The 27,189-nt window shown below is 37.9% G+C and overlaps 1 protein-coding gene across 1 annotated transcript in view; it reads right to left on the bottom strand.

Annotated features, from left to right (window-relative positions):
• Positions 1-633: 633 nt before the first annotated feature.
• LOC132282561 (uncharacterized) overlaps positions 634-27,189 on the bottom strand; it is a 32,624-nt gene continuing 6,068 nt past the window's right edge. Inside the window, exons 9-14 of the mRNA XM_059784286.1 lie at positions 22,794-22,921; positions 22,440-22,646; positions 21,828-21,937; positions 20,182-20,311; positions 19,671-19,820; positions 634-1,059 (exon numbers count right to left, since the gene is read on the bottom strand). Coding sequence (XP_059640269.1) covers positions 838-1,059; positions 19,671-19,820; positions 20,182-20,311; positions 21,828-21,937; positions 22,440-22,646; positions 22,794-22,921 — 947 coding nt within the window. The 3' untranslated portion in view covers positions 634-837. The remainder of the gene's footprint in view (positions 1,060-19,670; positions 19,821-20,181; positions 20,312-21,827; positions 21,938-22,439; positions 22,647-22,793; positions 22,922-27,189) is intronic.

The following is a 27,189-nucleotide window of genomic DNA, read 5'->3' on the forward strand; positions in this document are numbered from 1 at the left end:
CAATGAGATCTGTTACACTTTTACCTTTTTTTACTATAATATCTTCTATTCTCTCTACTCTGAACTCTCATACGTATTTATCAATGAAGTATTGAAATCCTGTTTATCCGAGTGTTTCGTTGCAATTTATCTTAAGATGGGTATTTCCCAACTTTCAACTCCTATTCCGTTGTAGAATAGTTGTGACGCGCATTCTCAACCAAATGAAGACAAACTTTTATTTATTTTTCCTTTACCTGCAGGACAATTTGGAATTAGTTGCTTCTCAAACCAAGAATTAAGGCACTTTTAGTTTTTGAACGGCGATTGCAAATTGCAACACAAATTTTATTTTTCCCAAAGTTCCATCACAAGGAGCACATTTTTTCTTATATTATAGCCCCAAGATTAGAAAGCTACATATTTAATGGCCTTAATTGATATCTATTGGATGCAATCTCTGGATCTGTCATAGTTGTCTTTCTGGCATAACTACGATTACCCAATGTTTCTTATTAAATACCACAACCAAGTTTGGCATTCAGAACAGCTTCCAAGCACAAGTTTTTTTCTGTACAATAATTTGTAACCCTTTCTTGAAAGCAGGCTAAGAATAACATTGAGAAGGATTGTGTGACTTGCGAAGACTAGAGGTTAAAGAATTATAAAACTTGGTTCATAAAAATGGTCATTCAAACTGCGTCCCTGAATTTGTCCTATTAAGCATCCCAAAAGTTGATAGCAGGATTCTGAATTCATCATCAAATGGCTATCAATAAATTAGAACTTACAAAATTTGCTCAAATCAGTATGGAAGTGAAAACTGATAAGATAATCCCAGACAACCTATGTAGCTTCTCATCCCCAAAGCCTACTTATGAAACTCTTTTTGTCTTTCTTCATTCTGCTTTCCAGTGATGGGAACTCAATTGAATTATAGGCAAGATCCAGAACAATTGGATTGCGGGGAATTGCTCGGAAGGCTGGTGGGAAGGCTTCGATATGGGGAACTCCTTTCGTGTTGGAATCGCCAACTGTGGATTCGTAAGTATCCAATCTCTCGAGAAGGAATTTCTCCACCTGAAAATTTTTCAAATCAGCATATAAAAAACAATTTTATAATACTTAGAATAAAGCAACCTTTTAGTTAGAATACAAGGATATTATTCAATACCTATTAAGAACACATTCACCCCTAATTGAAAAGTTAAAATGCTTTCAACTAGTAAATTAAAAAAATAATAATAATAAATAATAAATAATGAATCTTACAATTTTGAAATTTCAGTTCCTTACTTAAGACTTCCCTATTAAACAAAATTATAGAAACAAAGAAGAAAATAGTAATAAGTGCCCAATTAAGAAGCAACAATTTACTGAGTCATGATTTGCCTAGTGGTTTCAATAGAAAGCATCGGAATTCAAGCACCGCTCTTAAAGTAGTTCTCAAGAAAGCCTATAGTGCCATTTCTTGGGAATTTTTGCTCAAGATTTTGCAGTTTTTCTGATGGATTTGGTGTTGGGATTGAGTATGCACTTCAAGCCAATTTGGCTATGTATTTGACATTTATAATTTATTGAATCTGACATGTTCAATTTACATGCTTTACATACAGAATGCTGATAATTTGTATTGGTTGACTCTAGAGTAGAGTCAACGTTCCATAGATATTGTAATATGATTTATGTGCATGCCACGATAGGGGATATGCACAGGAGATATAAATATATTACATCTTCATAAATATATGTTCACATTCGTGATAGAAATGGAAACTCTATCTTTGAGAATATAGCATTTAAGTTTCTCGGTCAATATTAGAATGACTCTACATGTTGATATCTACGACTCATTAAACAGGATAGAGAATAAGTTGTACAAATTACGATTGTCGTCATTGTAATTTCTCTTTATTGGTGTTACAAGAAGTTACTTTTAAGTCTCCGAGAGTGAGTAGTCGACTTGTGCCTTAATTGCTGTTTACTTTGATTTATATCAATCGGCCTAGGGTCTAAAATCTAGGTATTTTGGGTAATCATTAATTATAGGCATTGAAACATTTATTGGGAGGAGGGAGAGGGAGGCCTTAGTGAGTTGGAGTCCAACCGGAGGGAGGATTGCAAGGCCAAGTCTGAAGAGATTGTGGTTATGGAGGAGATTTCGTGGAGACAGAAGTCTAGAGCGCTTTGGTTGAAAGAAGGTGATCGGAACACGAAATTCTTTCATCGACAGGCAAATGCGCATAGAAGAGGGAACTTTATTGGAAGGCTGCCTGCCTCTTGATGGGCTGGAGTTTTCGGGGATTTCTATTAATGACAGGGACTGTTTTGAGAGGTCTTTGGCGAGGAGGAGGTGTTTGAGGCTTCGAAGTGTTGTGATGGTGATAAAGCTCCAGGCCCTGACGGAATTTCTTTCGTTTCTTCCAGCAGAATTGGGAGGTGGGAAGCCAGAGGTGATGGGTACTTTGGGTTCTTTTCATTCAGATGGTCATTTTGAGAAGAGCCTAAATACTTCCTTTATTAACCTGATTCCCAAGAAGGGTGAGGCTGTTGAGGCTAAGGACTTTAGACCGATTAGTTTGGTTGGTGCCATTTACAAGATTATCACTAATGTCTTAGCTATCCGTCTGAGGAGAGTTTTGGATGAGGTGATTTCTGAATTGCATAATGCGTTTGTGGTGGTCATCAGATCCTGGACTCGGTTTTGGTTGCTAGTGAGTGTATTGAGGTGAGGGCCAGAAGTGGTGTTCTGGGAATTGTGTGCAAGCTGGATATCGAGAAGGCATATGATCATATCTACCTGAATTTTTTTCCTTTCTTCTCTCGCTGCTAGGGCGACAAACAGAAAACTAGGGTTTGTAATACGCAGGGGGAAGGTTTAGCATGGAGGAAGGCCCCTTCACCGCCGGCAAGGTCTCAGAGCTTGATCACATCCCCCAAACCGCTGTATAACAGTTTTTTTTTGATGAATTTCAGTCTACGTTCAAAAACCTGCATTACCATCAAGAATGTAGGGGTGCGAAAGTTTCTATTACTGAGGATGATGTTGTTGAGGAAGTCGCGTTCTGGCAGACGTCTGTTCTAGGTTATGTAATGGGGAAGAAGCCTTATTATCCCTACTTCAAAACGTTTGCGGATAAATGCTGGTCGAAAGATTTTACACTGGTATATTTAAAAGATGGGTTCTTCACAGTTAGATTCAAGAATGGTTGTGATGTTCAGAAAGTCCTATCAAGGATTCACACCTATGAGGGGCGACCAATAATCTTGAAGAAGTGGAGCAAAAATGTAAACTTGCAGAAGGAGATTCTTGAGACTGTTCCTGTGTGGCTTCATTATATGATTTGCCGGTCCATTGTCGAAATGAGATTTCTGTATCTAAGGTGTGTTCTTCATTTGCAAAGCCAATATATATGGATGATCCAGAGAGTCGACGTGACAAAGGTCAATATGTAAGAGTTATGGTTGAAGTAGAGGTTAAGGAAACATTGCCAGACTTCATGACAATTGATATTCATGGTTGTGACTGATATTTCGTTGGACTATGAATGGAAACCTACAATATGTAAGATGTGTAAGAGAGTGGATCATCTTGAAGACAATTGTCCACAGAAAATAGTTCAAAGTAAACCCAAGAAAACAGTTGACAGATGGGTGGTTAAACAGAATGGGAAGATGGTTGATTGTGAGGATGCTGTGAAGGTGATTGATAATATGCCGAAGAGCGATTTACCAATAGAGAATGTTGTTGTTACATCAAATGGATTTGCTTTACTGGCTTCTACAGAAGGGGGTAATGATGATGATGAGGAGGATGAGATTATAGCATTGGGTGAAGATACTCCTGCTGTGTGCAGCATTGTAGATGTTGAAATTGAAAAGGAAGGTTTGGATGGACATAAATCTACTTGTGTTATGGAGGATAATGTTATGATTGATGGTGATGGTTCTAGTCCAGTTATTGGAGCTAGATGTGTGATTCAAATTGATAAACCAGACAATGTAGTGTATGATGAGGTTACTGAAGAGGGTCAAAAGGTTATTGAGGAAGGACTCATTGTTGAACAAACTGATGGACATCAAGTTAATACTGATATTTCAATTCCAAGTACCAATGTTTCCAATGTCTTACAGGATGGAAGTTGTTGCTGATAGTATTGATGAGGGACAGCAGGGGTCTGAGGATGGTATGTTGTCTAGTAGCACTGATTCAAAAGAGGATCCAGGTGGAGGAAAGCAATCAAGGCAGCGTAAGAAGCCATTTATTCCACCCTCGGATAGAGTGACTAGAGGTAAACTTGCAGGTAGTGGTTCACTGCCTAATCCTCATCAATGTTAGGGGCTTGGAATGTGAGAGGTCTCAACAGACCTCCCATGCAAAAAGGAAGTAAAGCAATGCCTTAGTGAAAATCAATTTGCTTTAACTGTCCTTGTGGAAACCAGATTTAAGGAGGGGAGATCTATTATAATACAGAAGAAGTTTGGTTCTCATTGGTCTTGGCTGGCTAACTACAAGTCCAACTACTTGGGAAAAATATGGTTTGGGTGGAAAAGGTTCATGTTCAGAGTAGTGTTGCTTCAAGAAGATGCCCAATCTATGTTGTTACAGGTAACTCATATAGGGTCTGGAATCTGTATTTATGTCACTGCTTTGTATGCTGCAAATAGAGCCAGTGAGAGGAGGGAACTATGGAAATCCCTTAAGGTTCAAGCTACTAAAATCAATGGGCCTTGGATTGATTTGGGGGATTGGAACATGATTAGATACAAGCATGAGAAGAAAGGGGGATTGAGAGTTCCCCAAAGTAGACTTGATGAATTTAACAGTGTTATTAATGATATCAAGATGGATGATCTTCCTATCAATAATGGTGAGTGGTCCTGGTGTAATAAGCAGAATATTCAAAATAGGATAAATGCCAAGTTGGATAGAGTTTTAATAAATGATATGTGGCTTCATCAATTCAATGATGTTAAGGTTTATCTCACTGCAGCTTCCTTATCTGATCACTATGGATTAGCTACCCAATGGCATTTTGATTGCTCTGAAGGTCCCAAACCATTTAAATTCCTTAAGATTTGGTGTGTTCAAGAGGAAGTTGATAAGATAGTGGCTAAAGCTTGGGAGGCTATAGGATTTGGAAATCCTTTTCATGTGCTGCAACAGAAGTTAAGGGCTGTGAAAACTGCTGTCAAAGAGTGGAATAAGATTAGAGGTACAGCCTCAGAGCAAATACAAGCAACTAGGGAAGATTTGCAGAAACTCCAACTGGAAATGTTGCAAGGTCCAGTGACTCGAGTGTATTGTTAGAGAGAGAGAAGCTAGTGGTAATTTACAGCATGTCTTGGCCATTGAAGAAATTCTTTGGGCTCAAAAATCCAGGAGCAAATGGTTGCAAGAGGGGGGTAAATGTACTGCATTTTTTCATAATATGGTCAAGCAAAGGAGAGAGTTTAATGCTATTACTCATTTACAAAATACTACTGGAGAGCAGACTGCAGATTCCAAGGTTATCAAAGAGTGGTTGATTCAGTTTTATTCTGATTTGTATACTCAGCAAGGAGAGACGGAAGATGTTTGTACTCCTAGGAAGGTTTTGACTCCAGCAGAGTGTGTTTCACCTGACTGTCCTATTACTGTTGAAGAAATTAAAGATGTGGTTATGCAGTTTCATCCAGATAGAGCTCCTGGACCAGATGGATTCCTAGCAAGATTTTTTCAGAAATATTGGGGAGTTGTAGGCCAAGATGTCTCTAAAGCTATGCTGATTATTTTGAATCTTGTAAGTTTCCTCAAGGAATTAATTCTACCTTCCTCACCCTCATCCCCAAAGCTAACCATGGAGATAAGATTACTAATTATAGGCCTATAGCTCTCTGCAATACCGTGTATAAAATTATCTCTAAGATCCTTGCAAATAGGTGAAGTATTGTGCTTCCTTCTTTAGTTGGACCTGAACAGTCTGCATTTATTAAGAACAGAAGATTGCATGACAATATCTTGCTGGTTTCTGATCTGGTTAAGGACTTTGGTAAGAAGCAAGGGGCCCTTCTATGGCACTGAAGGTTGATCTGAAAAAAGCATATGATTCAGTGGATTGGGAGTTTATTCAGAGAAGACTAAAGGCTCATGGATTCAGTGACAGATGGATTGGTGGGATAAGTCAGTGCATCACTACTCCTAAGTTCTCTGTTTTGTGTAATGGGGTTCCTGCTGGTTATTTTGCTGCTTCTAGAGGGATTAGGCAAAGCTGTCCCCTTTATCACCTCTTCTGTTTTCTTTCGTCACTGAGTATTTTAGTACTTTAATGACAAATGCAATTCAGACAGGTAGAGTTCAGTTATGCAAGACTGTGGCTAAAACTGGGATGAATATTTCTCATGCTTTTTATGCAGATGATCTTCTCATTGTGGTTAAGGCTGATGTTTCAACTGCAAAGAATGTGGATGCTATATTCAAAAAATTCAAGGATGTTTCTGGGCTTCAAGTTAGTCAGGAGAAGAGCTCCATTATTTATTCCAAAACAGTTAGAGGCAGAAGAAGATTGTCAAGAATTCTCCAATTTCAAACTGAATCTTGTCCTTTTAAATATCTTGGTTTGCCTCTGTCTAATAATAGGTTGAGGACACGTGATTTTAGATTGCTGTTGTATAAAATGAATTCAAGATTGGCACATTGGAATTATATAAATTTGTCTCTTGCAGGGAGGATAGAACTAATTAAATCAGTTCTGTATTCCTATCTTTATCATTGGGTGTTTGGTTTTAAAATTCCTTGGGTGGTTAAGTATCAGTTGGAGAAGAGGTTCAAGTGGTTTTTATGGAGTGGAAAGCAAGATTTGAAGAAGATGTCCCAAGTGAAGTGGAGTCAAGTGACTCTTCCTGTGGCTGAGGGGGGATTCAACATTAGAAGAATACAAGATATTGATTGTGCTGCAAAGATGACATTGTGCTGGGATTTTGTACAGAAAAAAACAAGTTTACAATTACAATCTACCCTGGATTTGGAAGAGATCATGTGGAGCCAAAAGTCAAGATTGAAATGGCTTAAAGAAGGTGACAAGTGCACTTCCTTTTTTCATAACATGGTTAAGCAGAGAAGATGCTACAACGCTATCAATTGTTTACAAAATGCTGAGGTTGAGACCTCTTCAGATCCTACAATTATAAAAGACTGGTTAGTTCAATTTTATGAAAATCTGTATGCAGCTGTTCCTGGTGTTGAGACAGAGTTATCTCCTCCTAGAAGAGTCCTTTCAGATGCTGATAAGCAGGGATTGGATAATGAGGTTACTGCAGAGGAGATTAAAAATGTGGTCATGGGGTTTAGTCCAGATTAAGCACCAGGCCCGGATGGTTTTCCTGCCAGATTTTTTCAAAAATACTGGTATATTGTAGGTAATGACCTCATTTTGCTGCAATTGTGTATTTCTTCAATGGGGCTGATTTGCCTTTGGGGATCAATTCCACTTTTTTAACCCTTATTCCAAAGACTAATCATGGGGACAAGATGGAAAACTATAGACCTATTGCTCTATGTAATTTATGTTACAAAAGCATTTCTAAAATTCTGGCAAATAGATTGAGTACAATTTTGCCTAACTTGGTTGGTTTGGAACAATCAGTTTTTATTAAAGGTAGAAGAATACATGATGACATACTGCTAGTGACTGATTTGATAAAAAACTTTGGATTAAAAAACAGTGGCCCTGCTATGGCCATTAAGGTGGACCTTAAAAGGGCTTACGATTCAGTTAGTTGGAATTTTTTGCACCAGAGTATGAAGTTGTATGGTTTTAGTGAGAGATGGTGTAATTGGATTATGAAATGTGTGTCTACAGCAAGATTCTCAGTTCTGTGCAATGGGGTCCCAGCTGGTTTCTTTTCATCTGGGAGGGGATTGAGACAAGGCTGTCCTTTATCCCCTTTACTTTTCACTCTCATTACAGACTATTTCTCTACTCTGATGCATGACAAAATTGTTGATGGTCATTTGAAGGTCTGTAATATGGTACAGAAGACTGGTTTTTTGGTCTCACATGCTTTTTATGCAGATGATTTGTTCATTGTTGTTAAGGCTGATATTTCTACTGCTAAAGCTCTTGATGGGGTGTTTCAGAAGTTTCATGAGGAATCAGGTTTGGCTGTGAATAAGTAGAAGAGTGCTGTTATTTTTTCAAATGATGTGAATAGCAAAAGGAGATTACTTCAGGTTTTGCAGGTGAAAGTGGAGTCCTTTCCTATTAAATATTTAGGGATTCCATTAGTTAACAGAGGCTTAAGGAGTGTTGATTGCAAGGGGATTTTTGATAAAGCTACTGCTAGACTGGAGCATTGGAATACAATTAACCTTTCTCTTGCAGGTAGAATATAACTTCTTAGGTTTGTTCTATATTCATTCCTGTATCATTGGATATTTGGTTTTAAAATTCCATGGGGATGTATTGTTGCTCTTGAAAGGAAGTTCAAAAAGTTTTTGTGGAGTGGAAAGTTGGATGCTAACAAGATGGCACAACTAAAATGGAGCCAAGTCACATTACCATATGCAGGAGGAGGGTTCAAACTTCGTAGGATTATTGATGTTGATTATGCAGCTAAAGCTGTTATCTGCTGGGACTTTGTGAAGAATAAGGAAGCCTTGTGGGTTAAGTGGATGCATGCCAGGTATTTACAGCAGGGAAATTTCTGGACTGTACAGCCTAAGGTGCAGGATTCCTCTATTTGGAAACAAATTTTGGACACTAGAGTGTTTATACAAGAAAATGCAGAATTCAGGGTTGGAAATGGGACATCATTTAACATGCTATTTGATCCTTGGTGTGCAGGGTTGTCCTAAGTTCAGAGATTTGGGGCTGCTATTTTTAGAAATTATGATAAGATGGCTATGTTAAACACTTTAATTGTCGATGGAATTTGGTCATTCCCTCCATTCTTTCCAGTTTCTGCTGTTGATTTCATGGCTAATATTGTGGTGAAGCCTGGACAAGATGTTATTGAATGGTCTCATGGAAGGTTTAGCTTGAAGAATGTATGGAAAGTTTGTAGAGCTAGAGGGCAGACACTTGCTTGGAAGAACCTTTGTTGGAAATTTTGCAGACCTAGAGTTGCTGTCTTGGTGGTTATTATATTACATAATAAAAATTTATCTTGTTTTAATTTACAGAAAAGAGGATTCTCAGGTCCGGCAATCTGTCACAATTGTTTCAAGGAGGAAGACTCATCATCTGTTTTGCAAGTGTTCTTATGCTTTGAAGGTTTGGCAGCAAGTGTTAAATAGATTGCACACTTCAGTTGTGAGATTTCAAGGTTTAAATCAGTTCGTGGAGTGGGTGTTATTGCAGGCTCAGGCTGATTGTCTCAGATCTAAAATTATAACAGGGATTTTTTGTGTCTTCATTTGGAAGATTTGGATGGAGAGGAATGTTTCATTGCATGGAGGTACCAAGGAGCAGGCTTCAGTTGCTGCAAATGTTGTTGTTTGGGAAGTCATGAACTTCTTCTCAGTTGGAACTGCTGAGATGACTGTTTTATTTTATGCTGCATAGTCTGTTGATTGCTACTGGGCTGAGGATAGTAATTTCAATACATTGGTTTTGCTAGGGCTAGTATTGCTTCAATGAAAGGGAGTAGGTACAGGTTTCAGGGATCAGTTCTCATGATGTGGCTGGAATATACTACATCAGAGTTTCAGTTGTTGAGCAGGCTTAATTGGTTTACATGTCTGAAGCTTAGCATTTTAGTTTTGTTTGATTGGCTTGGGTTATTATTGTTTTATTTTGAGCATAGGTTTGGTGGCTGGAAGGATTAAGTCCAGTTTGTGACATGTAATGGAGATTATCTCCTCTTGTAATTGTAACATTTTTGAAATTTTTTTTAAAATACCCCATTCGGGAAAAAAAAGATTCAATGGCTGCAGGCTGTGTACCTCAAGAAAAGTTGTTTTTGGACCGTGATTCCAAAGTTGGTTGATTCTCCTATTTGGAAACAAATAGTGGGGGTTAGACAGCTAATAATGGAGAATTCTGAGTTTAAGATTGGTGATGGTTTGAGGTTTAAATTGTTAACTGATCCATGGTGTAACAATCAATCACTGGTTCAGCAATTTGGGGCTACTAGATTCAGACATATTGACAAATACTATGGTGTCCTCTATTATTCATAATGGTGACTGGCTGTTTCCAGTTGATTTCCCAGAGGTTGCATGTACTGCCATTCAAAGACTGAATTTGCAGGCTGGGGCTGATACATTTACATGAAAGCATGGTAGTTTTTCTTTGAAAGCAGCTTGGAGTTCATTTAGGTTTAAAAAACAGACAATACAATGGAGTACATTATGCTGGGGCTACTGCAGACCTAGACTTTCTATGGGTGTCACAATTATTCTGCATAATAAGAATCTCAGTTATGTGAATCTGCAGAAACGTGGTTTGGTTATTACTCCTATCTGTCATAATTGTTTGGCAAATACATATACTAATGATCATCTCTTCTGTGAGTGTAACTATACTGTTGAAATTTGGCAAGAATTAGCTAGAATAATTCAATTGGATCTGCCCATTTTTTCTTCTATTACGCAGATGACAGAGTGGCTTCTTCAATATTCAGCTATAAAATCTACAACGTCTAAGGTTTTGTGTGCTTTGTTTGCTGTCACCATTTAGAAGATGTGGTCCAGTAGGAACTCAGTTCTCCACAATGGAACACATGATGATTCTGTCTATGCTGCCAGAGTTATAGTTTGGGATGTGCTTGCATATCTCAACATTAGGCTTGAGGATTTGTTAATCATTTTTAGTATTTGATGATGAGATTTTCTTATTTAATTTTGTTTAGCATCTATTGGAAATGGGCTTATTCTAGTCCTGTGTTGTAAAAGGGGAATGCCTCCTTAAGACCTTAGTAACGTTCATTTTTCTTTTTAATAAATTATCCCATTCAGGAAAAAAAAGAGAAGGCAAATGATCATGTTAGTTGGAACTTCTTGATGCATATGCTGGAGAGAATGGGTTTTGGTCCTAGATGGAGGATGTGGATATACCATTGCATCTTGACTCTGCGTTTTTTAGTCTTGGTGAATGGCTCCCAGCTGGTTTCTTCGCGAGCTCTCAAGGTCTGCGCCAGGGCGACCCTCTTTCTCCATTTTTGTTTATCATCATCGTGGAAGGTTTTAGTAGATTGATGAGGAGGGCAGAGGATTTGGGTTTTATTGGAGGCTTCTCGGTGGGAAACAGTCCCAATTAGTTGGTTGTTTCCCACTTGCTCTTTGTGGATGACACGACTGTTTTTTGTGATGCTAGGGCAGATTAGTTGAGGTTCTTGAGATGGGTGTAGGCTTGCTCCCAAGCGGATATGCTGGAGAGAATGGGTTTTGGTCCTAGATGGAGGATGTGGATATACCATTGCATCTTGACTCTGCGTTTTTTAGTCTTGGTGAATGGCTCCCAGCTGGTTTCTTCGCGAGCTCTCAAGGTCTGCGCCAGGGCGACCCTCTTTCTCCATTTTTGTTTATCATCATCGTGGAAGGTTTTAGTAGATTGATGAGGAGGGCAGAGGATTTGGGTTTTATTGGAGGCTTCTCGGTGGGAAACAATCCCAATTAGTTGGTTGTTTCCCACTTGCTCTTTGTGGATGACACGACTGTTTTTTGTGATGCTAGGGCAGATTAGTTGAGGTTCTTGAGATGGGTGTAGGCTTGCTCCCAAGCGGTTTCAGGGCTGAAGAACAACATTGGTAAAAGTGAGCTGGTTCCAGTTGGGGCAGTTAAGTGTATTCAGGTTCTTGCTAATATCCTTGGGTGTGGTATAGGCGCCCTCCCAATTGCTTATTTGGAGCTCCCTTTGGGAACCGTGTTGAGGAGGACTTTAGTGTGTGATTCAGTGAATGAGCGGTTTGAGAGGCGACTCACAGGGTGGAATAAGCAGCATCTCTCAAAAATGGGGAAGATTACTCTGATGAAAAGTACTCTTCCAAACCTTCCAACCCACTTCATGTCCCTTTTCCCTATTCCGAAGTCTGTTATTCGAAGGTTGGAAGAGATTTAGAGGAATTTTTTATGGGGTGGCATTGGGGTTGAGTTCAAATACCACTTAGTGAACTGGGAGAAGGTGTGTTCCCCTATCCAAAAGGGCGCTTGGACATTCGGAGACTGGATTTGTTCAACAAGGCACTCTTGGGCAAATGGCTTTGGAGATTTGGGAGGGAGAGGTCCCGTCTTTGGAGGAGGGTTATTGTACGCCGGTGTGGAGAGGGAGATAGATGGTAGTTATCTAGGGAAGTAAGATATCCAGCGGGCATGGGCGTTTGGAAGCTTATCCGGAAGAAGTGGGATGAATTTTCTAGACATATCCGAATCAGGGTTCGAAGTGAGAGCTGCATCAGGTTTTCGGAGGACCAATGGTGTGGGGATTATGCTATGGCTCGTAGGTTCCCTCAGCTTTTCAGGATTTCTTCGACTCAACATGCCCTGGTTGCCGACTGTTATCATCTTGATAATGGGAGATTGACTTAGGATGTTCAATTTCGTAGAGGGTTTCATGATTGGGAGCTTGCGGAGGTTCTGAGTTCTTGGCCTCGCTCTACAGTCAGATGGTGGAGGGTGTGGGGATGGATGAGATGGTGTGGGTGGGTACGTCGAGAGAGGTGTTTTAGGTTCAGGCATTCTACCATTGTTTGGTGGTGAATCAGGTCCTTTCCCTTAGAAGGCGATTTGGAGGTCGAAAGCTCCATTAAAGGTGGCTTTCTTTGCTTGGTGTGTTGTTCTCGATAGCATCCTAACCCTCGACAATCTTAGAAAGAGACGTCAAATTGTAGTTAACTGGTGTTGTATGTGCAAGAAAACGGAGGAAACAGTGAATCGCCGCCTTCTCCATTGCCCGGTGGCGAGGGATGTTTGGTGTATGCTTTTGGTCGCTTTTGGCATGTCTTGGGTGTTCCCAAGAACCACTTTGGATATGATTGAGGCTTGGAAAAGGTGTCTTGTGGAGCACTGAGCCAGGGATGTTTGGAGGCCACTCCCCTTTGTTTATGGTGGGGTTTGTGGCGTGAGAGAAATAGGAGATCCTTTAAGGGCGAGGAGGCTCCTATTTGGTCTCTCAAGTATAGTATACTGCAGATTTTATTTTTTGGGGTTAACGGGTGTAATTGTAAATCTTTGGGGGATCTTTTGGATTTTGTGGATAACTTAAAACTTTAGTTGTCGCCTTTGGCATTTTATGTATTCTTCGGAAGCGCTCCCCTCTTGAGCGCCTTTTATGAAATCTTACTTATAAAAAAAAAAAACATTGATTCTCTAGATGACATCTATGTGAGGATATTTATTATTGACTTGATTAAGTTTGATCATGAAATCCGGCACGGGTAATTTTTGATGAATGTTTTACATATATTTATTTATTATAAATATATTATTTTCTCAAATGAAGTTTTACGTAATCAAATAGAATTAATCAAGTAAACATTAAAAAAGGATAAATCAATAACTGGACTGATCGTTAGTTATAAAATAAAAAAATAAAAAAGTAACTGGACTGATGGCTTTACTTGTCCAATATCCTAATTTAGCATAGCAAGGTAAACTTGTAATTTAACACTTGAGGATTTTTATTTATCCATTACTTGGAGTGCAACTATTTTTTACAATGGAATTAAAAATAGTTAGGCTAATTAATTGGGTAATGATTTGACTAGTCCTTTAAGAAGCCCATTGGAGCTCCCAGGCCGGAGCAAGGATTTCAATTCGGTGTATATTAAAATAAAATTAAAAAAAAAACAAAACAAACAAATAAAAAAAATAATAAAAAAACATGACAAATATAAATTGTTCAAATCAAGGGGCAAAGAAGAAAAAAAAAAAAATCATTGCAAAATAATATGCTAATCAATGAGTGGTATAAGAAAGATGAATAGTTGACCAATATAAGAATTAAATATTGTTAGTAATGTTTTCATTAGGACTTTGTATTTTGAAAGCGATGCATGAAATTACACCCATTGACTTTATAAAATTACAGTAATAAATTTAAATATGAAAAAGGAAAAATAAAAAGAATAAAAAAAGAAGAAAAGTTCCATACTACAAGTGCAAAAAGAAGAATTTTAGGTAGGAGGGAAAAATAAAATAAAAAATAAAAAAAATAAGAGAACTTTGCAAGGAAAATATTAGAGTTTGATTGAAGGGAAATTCAACTTTTTAAAAAGAAATTTAAAGAATAAAAGAGAGAAGAAAGAAAAAGTTGAGATATTTCAAGAAATTATTATTATTATTATTATTATTATTTTTTTTTTTTTGGGAGGGGGGGAGTAATATAAATTTTTCATATATATGTTAAAATAAAAAATAAAAATAAAAGTCTTATATATTATAGTTGGCGGGCTGGGCCGGGCCAGGGGGGACACCTGCCCCCTAGGCCTACATTGGCTCCATCTAGATCCCACTTCTAGCCTAACTTATATTGCAAGTAAGTGGTTGGATAAGTTTAGGAGAGAGCAAGAGAGATTGTGGGGCGGCCAAACCTAGGGGTGGCAAACCCTCTCCCCTCTTATATACGTGTGTGTTATGTCATGCATAAGAACACACTGGTTTATATATACACAAGTTTATACTCTCCCTCTAAATCTTTTAGCCATTCTTTCAAGTCTACTCTTCCAAAACTTGTTGATTCCTTCAAGGTCATAGAAGTGAAAATTTAGAGGTGTTCTACAACCTCAAATATCTCTTCTACACGTTTTCAGTGGAGTCACAAAGATTGGAAACACAGGTTTCAAGTTCTCAGCACAGCAGTCAGTAAAACGGTCATAACTTCTTCGTTACAGATCGGATGCGATCCCCTTTTCATTGCTTTCTAATACATTCTTATTTATCAAAAAAAAAAAAAAAACTAGCACCAAAAGTTGGCAATACTACGAGTTTCCCAAAGGTGATGAATTCTTACTCCTCCCCATAGTTGTTAAAGGCCCAACGCGCACTAAGGCACCAAAGGTCTTCTGAAGCCTAAGCGCAAGGCGCAATATAAGGCGTGAGCCTTATTGAAGTAAGGCGCTTATGTAATAATAATGCGTATTAATTATAAGTATGCAACACAAACTTGTCAATTATAAAAATAAGAAAAAAAATCAGCACATCAATTCAATGGATTAGCTAAATCAACGTATATATCTTTTCTATTTGCATATGAATTCAATAAATGTCCAATTGCAACAATTCAAGATATGCGTGTTAATTCTCTAAAAATTGTATTTTTGATATTTGCTCAAAAATCCTTTCATATGCATATGCATTAACAAAATTAGACGTGATTACAAAATCTGACAGAATAAAAAACAATAATCGTGCAAATTTTAAGCATATATTATCATATATATTCAGAATCAAGCTATGATATATATCATTTTAATTTAGTAGTCATTAAATAAAAAAGAAAATGAGATGAACAAATGATTAAAAAATAAAAGGCATTCCTTTTTTGAGCCTAAAGCCTACTAAAAAGCACGAGCATGAGGTGTCCCTTGTCCCCTCTCTTGTTCACTTGGTCACTAAAACATTTCTCCCTTTTAATGGAAAATGTAGTCCGAAATGGCTCAATCCATCTATGCAAATCTGTAGTGAAGGCTGGGATGAAGTTTTGTCATATTTATATATGTATATATATATATATATGTATATATATATCAGATGACTTGTTTATCATTGTTCAAGCCATCTTAGTTCAGCTCAGTCTTTGGTTAACATTTTCTGTTATTTCCAGGCTGTTTCTGGTCTCCAAGTTAGTAGTGAAAAGACTGATTATGTTCTCAAAGGCTATTAAGACGAAGAAAATGATTATGATGCTGATGCAGTTCAAGAAGGGTTCCTTTCCCAGAGATAAGGAAAGTGACTTTGTTCCAGTTCATATGATGCAATTTCCTTCTATTCTCTGAACCACCCCCCAAGTCTTTCAACACAAAGATTGCATTTGGGTTGCTTGGTTTACAAATAGATACAACTTATACAAGTTGAATTGTTGGAATTGTGTTCCAAATGGTAGTGGTTTTAAACTGTTTGCTGACCCCTGGTGTGAAGAACAGGACTTAATTGAGAAAGACAACCTAAGATTTCAGAGAAGCTCAACCCTAAGGAAAGACAACATACTGCAGTTTATTATTCAGCATGGCTAATGGGTTTGCCAACCTGGTTCGCCTCAGCTGATTACTGATTGTATCAAAGCCATTCCTATTAAAGAGGGACCCAATGTAGTTGGATGGAATCATGGAACTGTTTATCTTAAATCAGTATGGAATCAGTGTAGACTGGTGTTAATTGGTTTAATTGGTGTTGGAACAGCTGTAGAGCTAGAGTTGCTATCTCTTCTTGTTCCATAATTCAGGTTTAAATCCTTCTTTTGTACACCTGAAGAAGGGTACTGTTATTGACAATCTGTTTTTGTTTTGTCCCTTTGCTGTTGGTTAGAGATAATTCTGGCCTGGGCTTCATTCTCTTTCAAATTTGATCATCTGGGTTTTGCAGTTAGTTAGAGATAATTCTGTGAAGAGCAGATTCTATACAAGTCTCTCTGTTTTGCTACTCTTTGGTACCTATGGATGGAAAAGAATTCAAGGATGTTCCAAGAGAAAGCTAGTAGGCTTTCTGTGGTAGCCATGAATGCAGTTTGGGAAGGATTGAGCAGCTTAGAACTCAACCTTGAAGACTCATATTCTTTTTCTTGTTTCTTGATTCTTATGTGGTTGTATCAATTTTTCTTTGTCTTTGTTACTTGTTTGTTCTGGAAATGGTCCTTTTCCTTTTCCATGTGATGTAATGTGAGGGCATGCCCTCAATTTTTCCTCCTTGTACATTATCCTTTTTTTTTTAGTTCTAATTATAAAATCAGCATGTAAAGTTGAATGGCAAAAAGGATTCAAGCAACCAAATCCTAATAATATAGTTTGGTTTTAGGAGGATATATGGTGTGGTGATTGCCCATTGGCTCGTTCCTTTCCCAGACTTTTCCGGATTGCCGTGGATAGACATGCTTTGGTGGCCGACTGTTATCAGCTCGATAACGGTAGGCTCGCGTGGGATGTGCATTTTCGGCGTTCCTTTCAAGATTGGGAGTTGGAAGAGGTTGCAGGTTTGTTGGAACTATTGTACGGACAGGAGGTAGATGGTAGTGGCTAGACTTGTCAACGGATCGGATATGGACCGAATCATGGTTGATCCGATTCGAATCCGATAAGCATAACACACGATCCGATTTGATCCGATAATCCGATGGATCTTCATTTGACGAATCCATATCCGTTACACACTTAATCGGATGTCCAATCCGATTAAATTACACACTTTTGCACAAATCAATCAATTAGGGCAAACAACTTCCTCATTCTTAACTACTCAAAAACCAAAACAAAATCTCAAGTTCACTAACAATATGTTTAAAAAAAAATTATTTGAAGGTAGAATGAAGTGTATTACAATTTTTTGTACAAGTGAAATAATATCACTTGTTAAAGAAATAAAATCACAATAAAGAGTGGAAAAAAAATGAGACAGAGGGGGAAGAAGAATAAGATGATGAGCAGAGAGAAAAAAGGAAAAAAAATGAAATAACTACTCACTAAACAAGGGTTCCCACTGATCAAGTTGTGAAAGAGAGAAAATTTGGGCATAAAAAATTAGGGTAGTGGAGAAGAAGAGAAGGAAAAGGAGATATTAGAGAATATACAGACAAAATACTCACTGAACAAGGGTTCCAACTGATCGACGAGCACCTTTTCTCTTGGTCGTTGAGTTTCTCCAACCTGAAACTATCGTAAAGGGAGGGTTTTGGAGTTTCAGTGTGTGGCTAATTGAAGCTTAGGTGATACGCATATACTATGAGAGATATTATTGTGGGGGTCAGAACATTATACTTCTGTACATATAATATTCTGATTGGTCTTTATATGTAATCTAAACAAATCTGACGGTGGATATCTGCTGATATATATAAAATATATATATAATTATATATAATTTTGATCAGACCGGGTTATTAACAGATCGGATCAGGCCTAATCCAAATCCGATTTGTTAAGTTATCGGATTATCGGATTCGGATCATAATCAGGTTATCGGATTTTGTACTCAATCCATATCCAACTAATCGGATCGGATTCGGATCAGAATCCAATCCATTGACAGGTCTAGTAGTGGCACTGACTCTCTGGTTTGGATGCCTTCCTCTTCGGGGAGATTCGAGGTTCGTTCCCTATTCCGTTGTCTCTCTGCTTTTCATGGTCCTAATTTCCCTTGGAAGACGGTATGGTGTTCCAAGGCTCCCCTCATAATGGCCTTCTTTGTCTGAACTGCTGTATGGGGCAAGATTTTGACCCTGGAAAATTTGAGAAAGAGAAGACATATTACAATTAATTGGTGTTGTTTGTGCAAGATGAGTGGCGAGTTTGTGGATCACCTTCTTTTGCATTACCCTGTAGCTCATGACTGTTGGAACCTTATCTTTGGCCTCTTCGGCGTCCATTGGGTTATGCCTCAGTCCTCGAGGGGTTTGATTGACACTTGGCGAGGATGTAGTGTGGGAGCCCACGCTCGTCAGAGTTGGAGGGTGATTCCACTTTGTGTTTGGCGGTGCTTATGGAAGGGAAGGAATAGAAGATCTTTTGAAGGGGAGGAATCTTTCTTAGGGGCTTTGAAGTTTCATATTATCAGCTCTCTTTTTAGTTGGGTTTTGGGGAGAAATTGTATATCCATTGATGAGTTTATTGATTTTTTGGGACCTTGTCTCTGGCTTCGGCCTCTGTATAACTCTTGGGACGTGTTCCTCGTTTGAACGTTTTCTAATACATTTTACTTATCAAAATAAATAAATAAAAAATTTGGATTTGAGTTGAACTTAGTAGTCCCTAAATCCTTATTCTTTTGTGGAAATCATTTGTACAAGAATTAAGGATAATAGCATTCAACATTAGATGACTCCATAAACTAAAAATCCTTCATATGACATTCAGACCTTCAACCTAATAGCTTGCTTTGAACAAGTAACTGACAATTATGGGTGCCAATGATCCAAAAATGACCTCGGCACTAGGACCATTCAAAAGGCCATTTCATGACTTCGCCATCCAATCATAGGGCCATATTGACAAGTCTAGATGGACCAGGTTGGGCAGAGACTAAATTACACAAATAGGTAACAGAATAAATTATAGGAGTGACGAGTTCTCGACAAAGAATTCAAGATTCATGAACTGGTCAAGATCAATTAAAAAATAATGTGCAAATTGAATGACAGTCTTTCTTTTAAATTGGGGGGCGGTATGTATCTCAGAAACTGGTCACCTAGTTTTAAGATAATACATTTGGGGCCGCGGGGGGGTGATGTGGTGGGGGAGATCAATATTAAATAGACTGTCTGTCTTATTCAGAGGCAGAACTGAAGTAAAGGAATTTAACTGCTTCATATTTTGCGCGGCTCGCCAGTTTTTTGTATTTCCTGAAGACACTTTCCTTACTACATAAAGCTGGAAAGAACAAAGAACCTCTAGAGATAAGTTATGCTGGGGAGTACTACTCATCAAAGCTATATTGTAATAGCTGCTAAATCAGGATTAAAGGTTTTGGTCTCGTAGGTTATTTTGGTTAAATATCTTTTATGTGGTATTTATCTGCTTTTCTGGAAACGACCTGTAGAAAACCATATGAAAAGGCTAAAGAGTACCTTCTTATCAGATCCAGTTAATGATACAGCAGAGACTTTTTCCGAGAGATTCTCCTGAGCCTTCTCCTCCTCCATAATTCCTGTTGCATGCTCTATACAACTGTTGGATCTACAGTCGTCATATAACGTCTTCATCTCCTTGACCATTACCTGTTAAAGGGGAGGGGGAATTAAAACTAATGAAAGTGAATTTTAAACCAAAATCTAAGGGCATCAGTGAATTGATGAATGTTTCAAGAAGAATTTATCAAAAGTTGAAGGATCCCCAACGTTGTTTTATTAACTAAACAGTTATTTCCTTCAGCGAGATAATGAGCCAATAGAAAGTCTTCCCTGATATGAACTTGAGAAAGATTTTCAATATCAACGACAAGCATGTCAGAAACTTCATCAATAGAGGCAGTTGCATATTAATTTTACTGTATGATACTATGACATATGTAGGGACAATTTATAAGTCTGTTAAAGCAAGAAAGTCACCAAGAGCAAAAGACATAATGACTTTACACACCTGATTAGCGCTACTCGGACTTTGAAGTTGTTTGAGGGCAGTATCAGCAAGAGAGCAAGCACGGCGGTATAATGCATATGATTCTGTCCTCTTTCCAGCCAAACTGTAGGATTTAGCCAAGTAAAAGCATCTGACAACAAATTGGGAGGTCTTTTAATTAGTAAGAGCTCAGAAAAGTTAGCTGACACTCCAAAATTCAATTACAAACTGCATCTCCATAGCAGTTTGTTTAAAATCATTACAAACAGGAAATACCAGAATAAGATTTGTCAATTCACAAAGCAGAAACACCATGATTGCTTGGGGGATAAACCAACAAACATAAAGAGGAGATTCGCAAAGAAGAACTGCCCTCCAAGCCTGTCTCGCTTTTGTTCAAACAACTCCATTGCCCTACATATTTTGGGGTAGGAAGAAAGGGAATGATCTGCCTTATGTCTGGCACAAAGCTTAAAATGAAGGCAGATATAAGAGCATGGATCATGATTTTGATGTATTTAGTGTCAAATAATTTGTTGAAGGAAAAAAAGCAAGAATAGTTGATGGCATGGCGAGGCGACGTAATATTCTTCCAGAAAGGGATAAAAACAGAAGGGTCCAAAACCACCATTTCTCTCATGTGGTTGCTTCCATGATATATGTTCATAAGATCAAGACTAGCATAAAGATCCATGACAGAGATCCGGACAACAGAAAGCAACTGGGGCATCCAATAAAACCAAATGATGAAGATTATTACGCAATCTATCATGAAAGATACTAAAAACATAAGACAGTTGAGAAATGTAGCAAAATTGCATCGTAACATCGTAAATCACGTTCATGACAATAACACAAATGTTTAAAAGGCACACTTTATAACAAAAAATGCACTGGGTGGGTTATAAATTGCTAGGAAGTTAAGATGCGAATCGATATGATAAGCATAGTCAAAATGAGGATTCTGAACTTGAAGTGGCAAGATAAAAACACAATAAATAATGGATCAATTAGTATGAAAGAATAGGCAGCATCAAAGTCGGGAAAAGACAAGAGGATGTGAACCAAAATGGAACAGGCATGCACAACAAAGACCAATTGGTGCACCAGCAAAAACTAATACGATACATATTGAAGGCAGAAGGACTAGACAACAGAGGACCTATTTAGATGTCCCGTGATTTAACAAACACAAAAAAAAAAGGCCTAATATAATGTGAAACAGGATATGAGAATCAAACTGCAGATAATATTAAGTACTTTTCAAGATTAGTTGAAATAAATGTTTTTGATTTATTTGAATTGCTTAGTATCTTCTCTAGAGTCTAGACTGAACACATGACCCATTCGAGTCACCAGGTCGCGAATTCAATTGGTCAACCAAACATTAACTGGATATTAAGAATTTCTAGATGACATAACTTGCTACAGTAATGCTGACACAATTTCTGGATATTAAGAATTGCTAGGTGATGTAATTTGCTACAGTAATTAGGAGAGCAGACCAAACGAGGCTGTCTATCCAGGTCAAGCCACTTTTCAAATATAATAGTTTTTCCTACTTTAAGAGAAGGGGTGCACTCCATAAATATAGATATTGGTGAAGTAACATTTTTGACCATTTAATATCTGTTATGCAAACAACCATGAGTTAATAAGAAGCAAACCTTTCTGCTCGGAAAACCAAACTTCTAAGAGCACATTCTTCAACAAATGCAACTTCTTCAGGTGTTCTATCTCTCCCAGAATGAACTAAATCAGAAAGATCAGCCGTATTCTGCAAAACAAATGAACAATTACTCCAGTTTCATTGGAAGATATCGAATGAAACCGTCGCTGGAATTGAGATCTTATTCAAAGAGAAAGATATCAAATATCTGGAGTTCTTCTTCCTCAGAGAAAGCCGACCAAACAATTCCCAGCTATTGTTTCGGCAATTTATCGTAACCGAAATCAACTCGTATCAACCAATCGATTTGTTGAATAAGTAAATTAGTACTAATCCTATAAATTCGATCAGATGTACTATGCCAACAAGAAGAACAAGTACTCCTCTTCCGCAACAGTATCCATTTTTGGATGGTTAGTTTTGCTATATGTAGGAGAATATCATTATAGGAGTGACTAAAGCCCTTAAAATAACTGTTCTGTCAAGGAGTGATTTAAGGGCTTTAATCACTCCTATAATGACAATTCTCTAACAGCATATTATGACCGTAGAAATAGTATCCATGTAGATAGGATAGTAAAAAATGTAAAGAAAATGAATGCGGTGTTACCTGTAATAACTGATCAAATAACCGAACAAGCTCTTCAGGCTTGGTGACTTTCTCATTTTTGTCATCACGAAACTTAGTAAGTTTATTTTTTGCTACGTTCACCAACAACTCGTTCCGCTCAATGGTTCGTTGAATTAAGACGGCATCAATAGCTTTATAAAGGCCGCTTAGATCTTCTTTCATGTTTTCAGAATTACCTGCAGTAACCTAAACAAAGACAAATTTCAAAATCAACAGTATGAAAGATGACCATAAAATTAAGTTGTCATTAATTTACCAAACAGCACAACTACTTCATAAAGTCCTTCACAACAAATAAGCATATTGTAGAATTAAATCATTGACAGTCTCTACCAAATCATTACGGATGCAGCTCCTGGCTTCATGATATGCTGCGAAAATTTTGTCAAAGGTGACAACCCTTTTCTCAGCTGGGAGAGATTCTGCCATTGGACCGTGTAGATCTTTCTCCAATTCCTGAGCTGATCAGATTTAACATGTAATAAACAGAGCTTGAGAGGGTTTATATTGATTTATATTGTTACATAGTACATAGATTACAAAAAGATCCATTATACAATGACCACACAACCAAATTCATACATATTTCAGCATAACATTGGAAGATGCACCGATAAAGGAAACTTTCCTCGAAATGAATATCTTAAAACTAGCCTTCATAATGTTACTAAGTAGTTGAACAGGACCCTCATTTGAGACAAAAACAATGATCCAATTCCATTAATTAATCTTATCTACATGTTTGCAGTTAGAAACTTAGAAATCCATCTTTTGGCATATGATAGTAGGAGAGAGATCCAAAACAGCACAAAATAAAGAACAAACTGATGCAGTCAGTTGTGTCTTGAAAACTGTCTAGTTAGAATGAATGCAGTCAATAGGGTCTAGTCAAAGTTTTAATTATGGTATGGGAAATCTGAATAAGTAATTTTGATATATTATCAGATTTTAAACTTCTCTTCAAGTTTTTCCCAGATTTCCTCTAAGAAATACTCCAATCACCGTTGGAGCCTAGATTGGTAAAGGGAAATCTAGGAAAATCCTTAAGAGAAGTATTTATTCTGAAAATAACTCAAAAAGATATTGATAAGACTTGGTTACAGCAGATATAGAGGGTTGTCTCCATTCCCCTTTACATAGTCATTAATAGAATCCATTTAAATTTAGAAGGTTTCCGAAGCTTGCTTGAACATATATCACGAAACAAAACCTGAATTAACTTGATTTTTTAATCAGAACAACTCCTAGTTATATGCCACAGCAAGAATCCATCCCATATAATTATGAATATGGAATTCATGATTTTCCAAACTCCATGTACAAGGAAGCTTCAGTTCTTACCAAATGATTCAAGTAAACTTCATCTAATGTGCACGGAGGAGGCTTTGGCGGGACATTTTGGAAGAGAAAAGACGTGCCATAACTGAGTAGAAGTACTTTTGGCCCAAAATAAGGTTTGATGTGTACAGGTTTGTTGATAGATGCCAAACATGTCACGAATCCAAAGAAGAAGTCCACAATACCCGTCTTTACACACCACTGCCTATTCCTCCAGCACCATGGAAGGATGTACGCATGGATTTCATGTTGGGGCTGCCTAGAACTCAAAGGGGAATGGATTCTACTTTTGTGGTAGTCGACAGATTTTCTAAGATGGCTCATTTTATTTGCCGCAAAAACCTATGGATGCGTTAAATATTGCAAATCACTACTTCCGGGAAGTTGTTCGCTTGCATGGAGTGCCAAAAACAATCACATTGGACCAAGACTCCAAGTTTTGGTCAAATTTCTTGAGAGCCTCGTCGAAAAATTGGGAACTGGGCTACAGTATAGTAGTTCACCCCATCCTCAAACAGAAGGACAAGCTGAGGTAATCTTTTTTTTTTTTTTTTTTTAATAAGTATGGGCAAACTGAGGGAATCAACAGAAGTTTCGGCAATATTCTGAGGTGTTTGGTTGGCAAGAACCCAAAGCAATGGGAGGCCATCATTGCACAAGCTGAATTTGCCTATTATTACTCTAACAATTGAACTACCGGAAAAAGTCCCTCAACACTTGGGTATTGATCCTACATTCAATGTTTCAGATCTGTATCCGTACCACGACAGCAACAAAGACAGGATTGTTGGACAGAATTTAACTTGAGGACGAGTTTCTTCCAAAGAGGGAGGATTGATGCAGTCAGTTGTGTCTTAAAAACTGTCCAGTCAGAATTAATGCAGTCAATAGGGTCTAGTCAAAGTTTTAATTATGGTATGGGAAATCTGAATATGTCATGGGAATAGTAGAAGCTGTTATTAATGCTCTGTGGGTAGTCTAAACGTCAGTCTAGAGAACTGAAGTGTCAGTAATAGTCTTATTACGGCTCTTCTGCAAGCAGACAGTGGTCCTTGTCAGAGAAGATGAGATGGATGCAGAACAGTGCATGTGCGGCCGGTTTGAAGAGAAGACCTTTCGACACGATAAGTGCTGTCGTACTGATTTTTCTTCAGCGCCTCTTCTCTCTGCCCTTGTTTCGCCAAATGATAGAAGCCCTAGATTTTCAAATCGGAGCTCTCATCTGATTCGTCATGGAAACAGATGGGCTAGCAACGATAAACAGAAGTGGACCGCTCACACCTCTTCTACCGCTGATCCAGGCATGTCCTGTGTCTCTAACCTTCGGAGCCCTCCTTCTTCCACTCCATCTTGTTGGGTGTTGAGGAGTGGAGTTGGGATGGGGAAGGGGTATGGGATGCCGGATAATCAGACCATGCCATCGGATTATCATATTCTAAACTTCTCTTCAGGCTTTTCCCAAATTTCCCTTTAGGAATCCAGGCTCCAACAGTGAATGGAGTATTGCTATTCTTCCTTGCTATTATAAGATTACTTCTGTTCATTTCTGTTTGCTTCACAAATCTTGTATGATAAACATAAAATACAACATATTTAAGAATTTGCTACCAAGATTAAATTTGAATCAGCAGAATTCAAGAGAAGACGGGATTAACAATTTTACTTAGTCTGGCCTTCAACGGTCAAGGAGAATTTTATTTTGCATTTAATAAGTGAACCATATTCAAGCCTTACATAGGCTTATTTCTTAGGATTACCAAGATCCAAGCATTAACCATGTCCAAATACATAGAAGGTCAAATCAGGGCCAAACTCTATAATATAAAGGAGAAGAGACCTTTACTAATATAAAGGCCATTACCCAGTGGAAGTACCTATTAATCAAGATATTGGGAGAGTGAGCGGGGTACAGAACCTTTGAATTTATATGCATAAAGTGGCTGTCTCAAACTTGAACTCAAGCTCGGCAGCTCAGGTTTCCACCACCATACCAAGCAATGTCCACCACTATGTCCAACAGAGGAGAAGTGACAAAAAAAGAAAAGCCATGTTGACTAGAAGGGTAGGCATGCAGCATAATATTAAAATCAATTATTGAGCATTATCCAAGTTACAGATTTTTAAAAACTCACTTCAATGTGGAACATCAGCACTGTGTTATCGGTAGGTTCAATTTCACACAGTTACATGATGTTTTCAAGTGAAACCACTTGAAAAAGGTCCCGTAAAATAAAGTGCGAAATAAACTAACATTGCAATAGAACCAGAAAAGTTTTTACCACCATAAGTCAACCAGAGAACCTAAAAGGTGTGCATCCACTAGTAAATAACCAACGAGATTGATACCAATTCTTCACTGTTACTTTACAAGGGTAACCAGCATTTCCTGGTTCTCCCAAAGAGTTTTTTCCTTGTAACATCTAATTCCTTTAGTGGAAGACAGATCAAGAAAAGTATGTTGTAAATTGCTCAACTAGAGTTGGCATCAACACCAGTTGAACACTTTTTTCTATAAGTAAAATTTTCATTAAAGGCACACAAGAGGGGAGCGCTCCCAAAGAAACAAAATCCAAAAAAATATCCAAAGATATACAATTTCGCCCATTAACCAAAAAAATTAAAAAAAAAAAATTAAAAAAAAAAAATAGAGAGATGACAGTATATTGAATATGAGAGACTGAAGCAAACAGAAAATGGCACAAGTCTTCTTACAACGGTAAGCAAGACCAAAGATACTCCGATCACTGTCGGAGCCTAGATTTCTATATGGAAATCTGGGGGAAAGCCTTAAGAATTGTTATAACTGATAATAATCTCAAAATATATTGATAAACTTGGTTACAACTGATAAAGAGGGCTGTCCCTTTTATAATACTACTATTAGTGACACTTGACATATCCTAGAAAGACTTTTAGAATTCCCACACAGCTTTAATAACATTTTACCACTTTCCTAAGTGAACACTTCGTAGTTCCAAAGCTTAATTAGTTACTACCCTAAAACAAGAATGACTCTTGACTTTTTCTTCAAGGCACTTTCCAAGGCACCATTGACTGCCTCAATCCTGACTAAAGTACCCTTAATGATTTGCATCAGAGACCAAATAGGGGACTCCTCGCTCTCAAAGGATCTCATATTCCTCTCGCGCCACAAACCCCACCATAAACAAAGGGGAGTGGCCCTCCAAGCATCTCTAACTCGGCTCTCCACTGTACAACCTTTCCAAGCCTCTAACATATCCACCGTGAATCCCGAAACAACCCAATCCATACCAAAAACAAACAAGAAAATAGGCCAAACATCCATTGCCATAGGGCAATGCAGCAAAAGACGATTCACAAATTCTCCCGACTTCTTACACATGAAACACCAATTCACCACGATTTGACA

Source organism: Cornus florida, unplaced genomic scaffold (genome assembly GCF_030987335.1).
Source record: "Cornus florida cultivar Cherokee Brave unplaced genomic scaffold, ASM3098733v1 CherokeeBrave_3.0.0_Hap2_Chr11, whole genome shotgun sequence".
NCBI lineage: Eukaryota > Viridiplantae > Streptophyta > Magnoliopsida > Cornales > Cornaceae > Cornus > Cornus florida.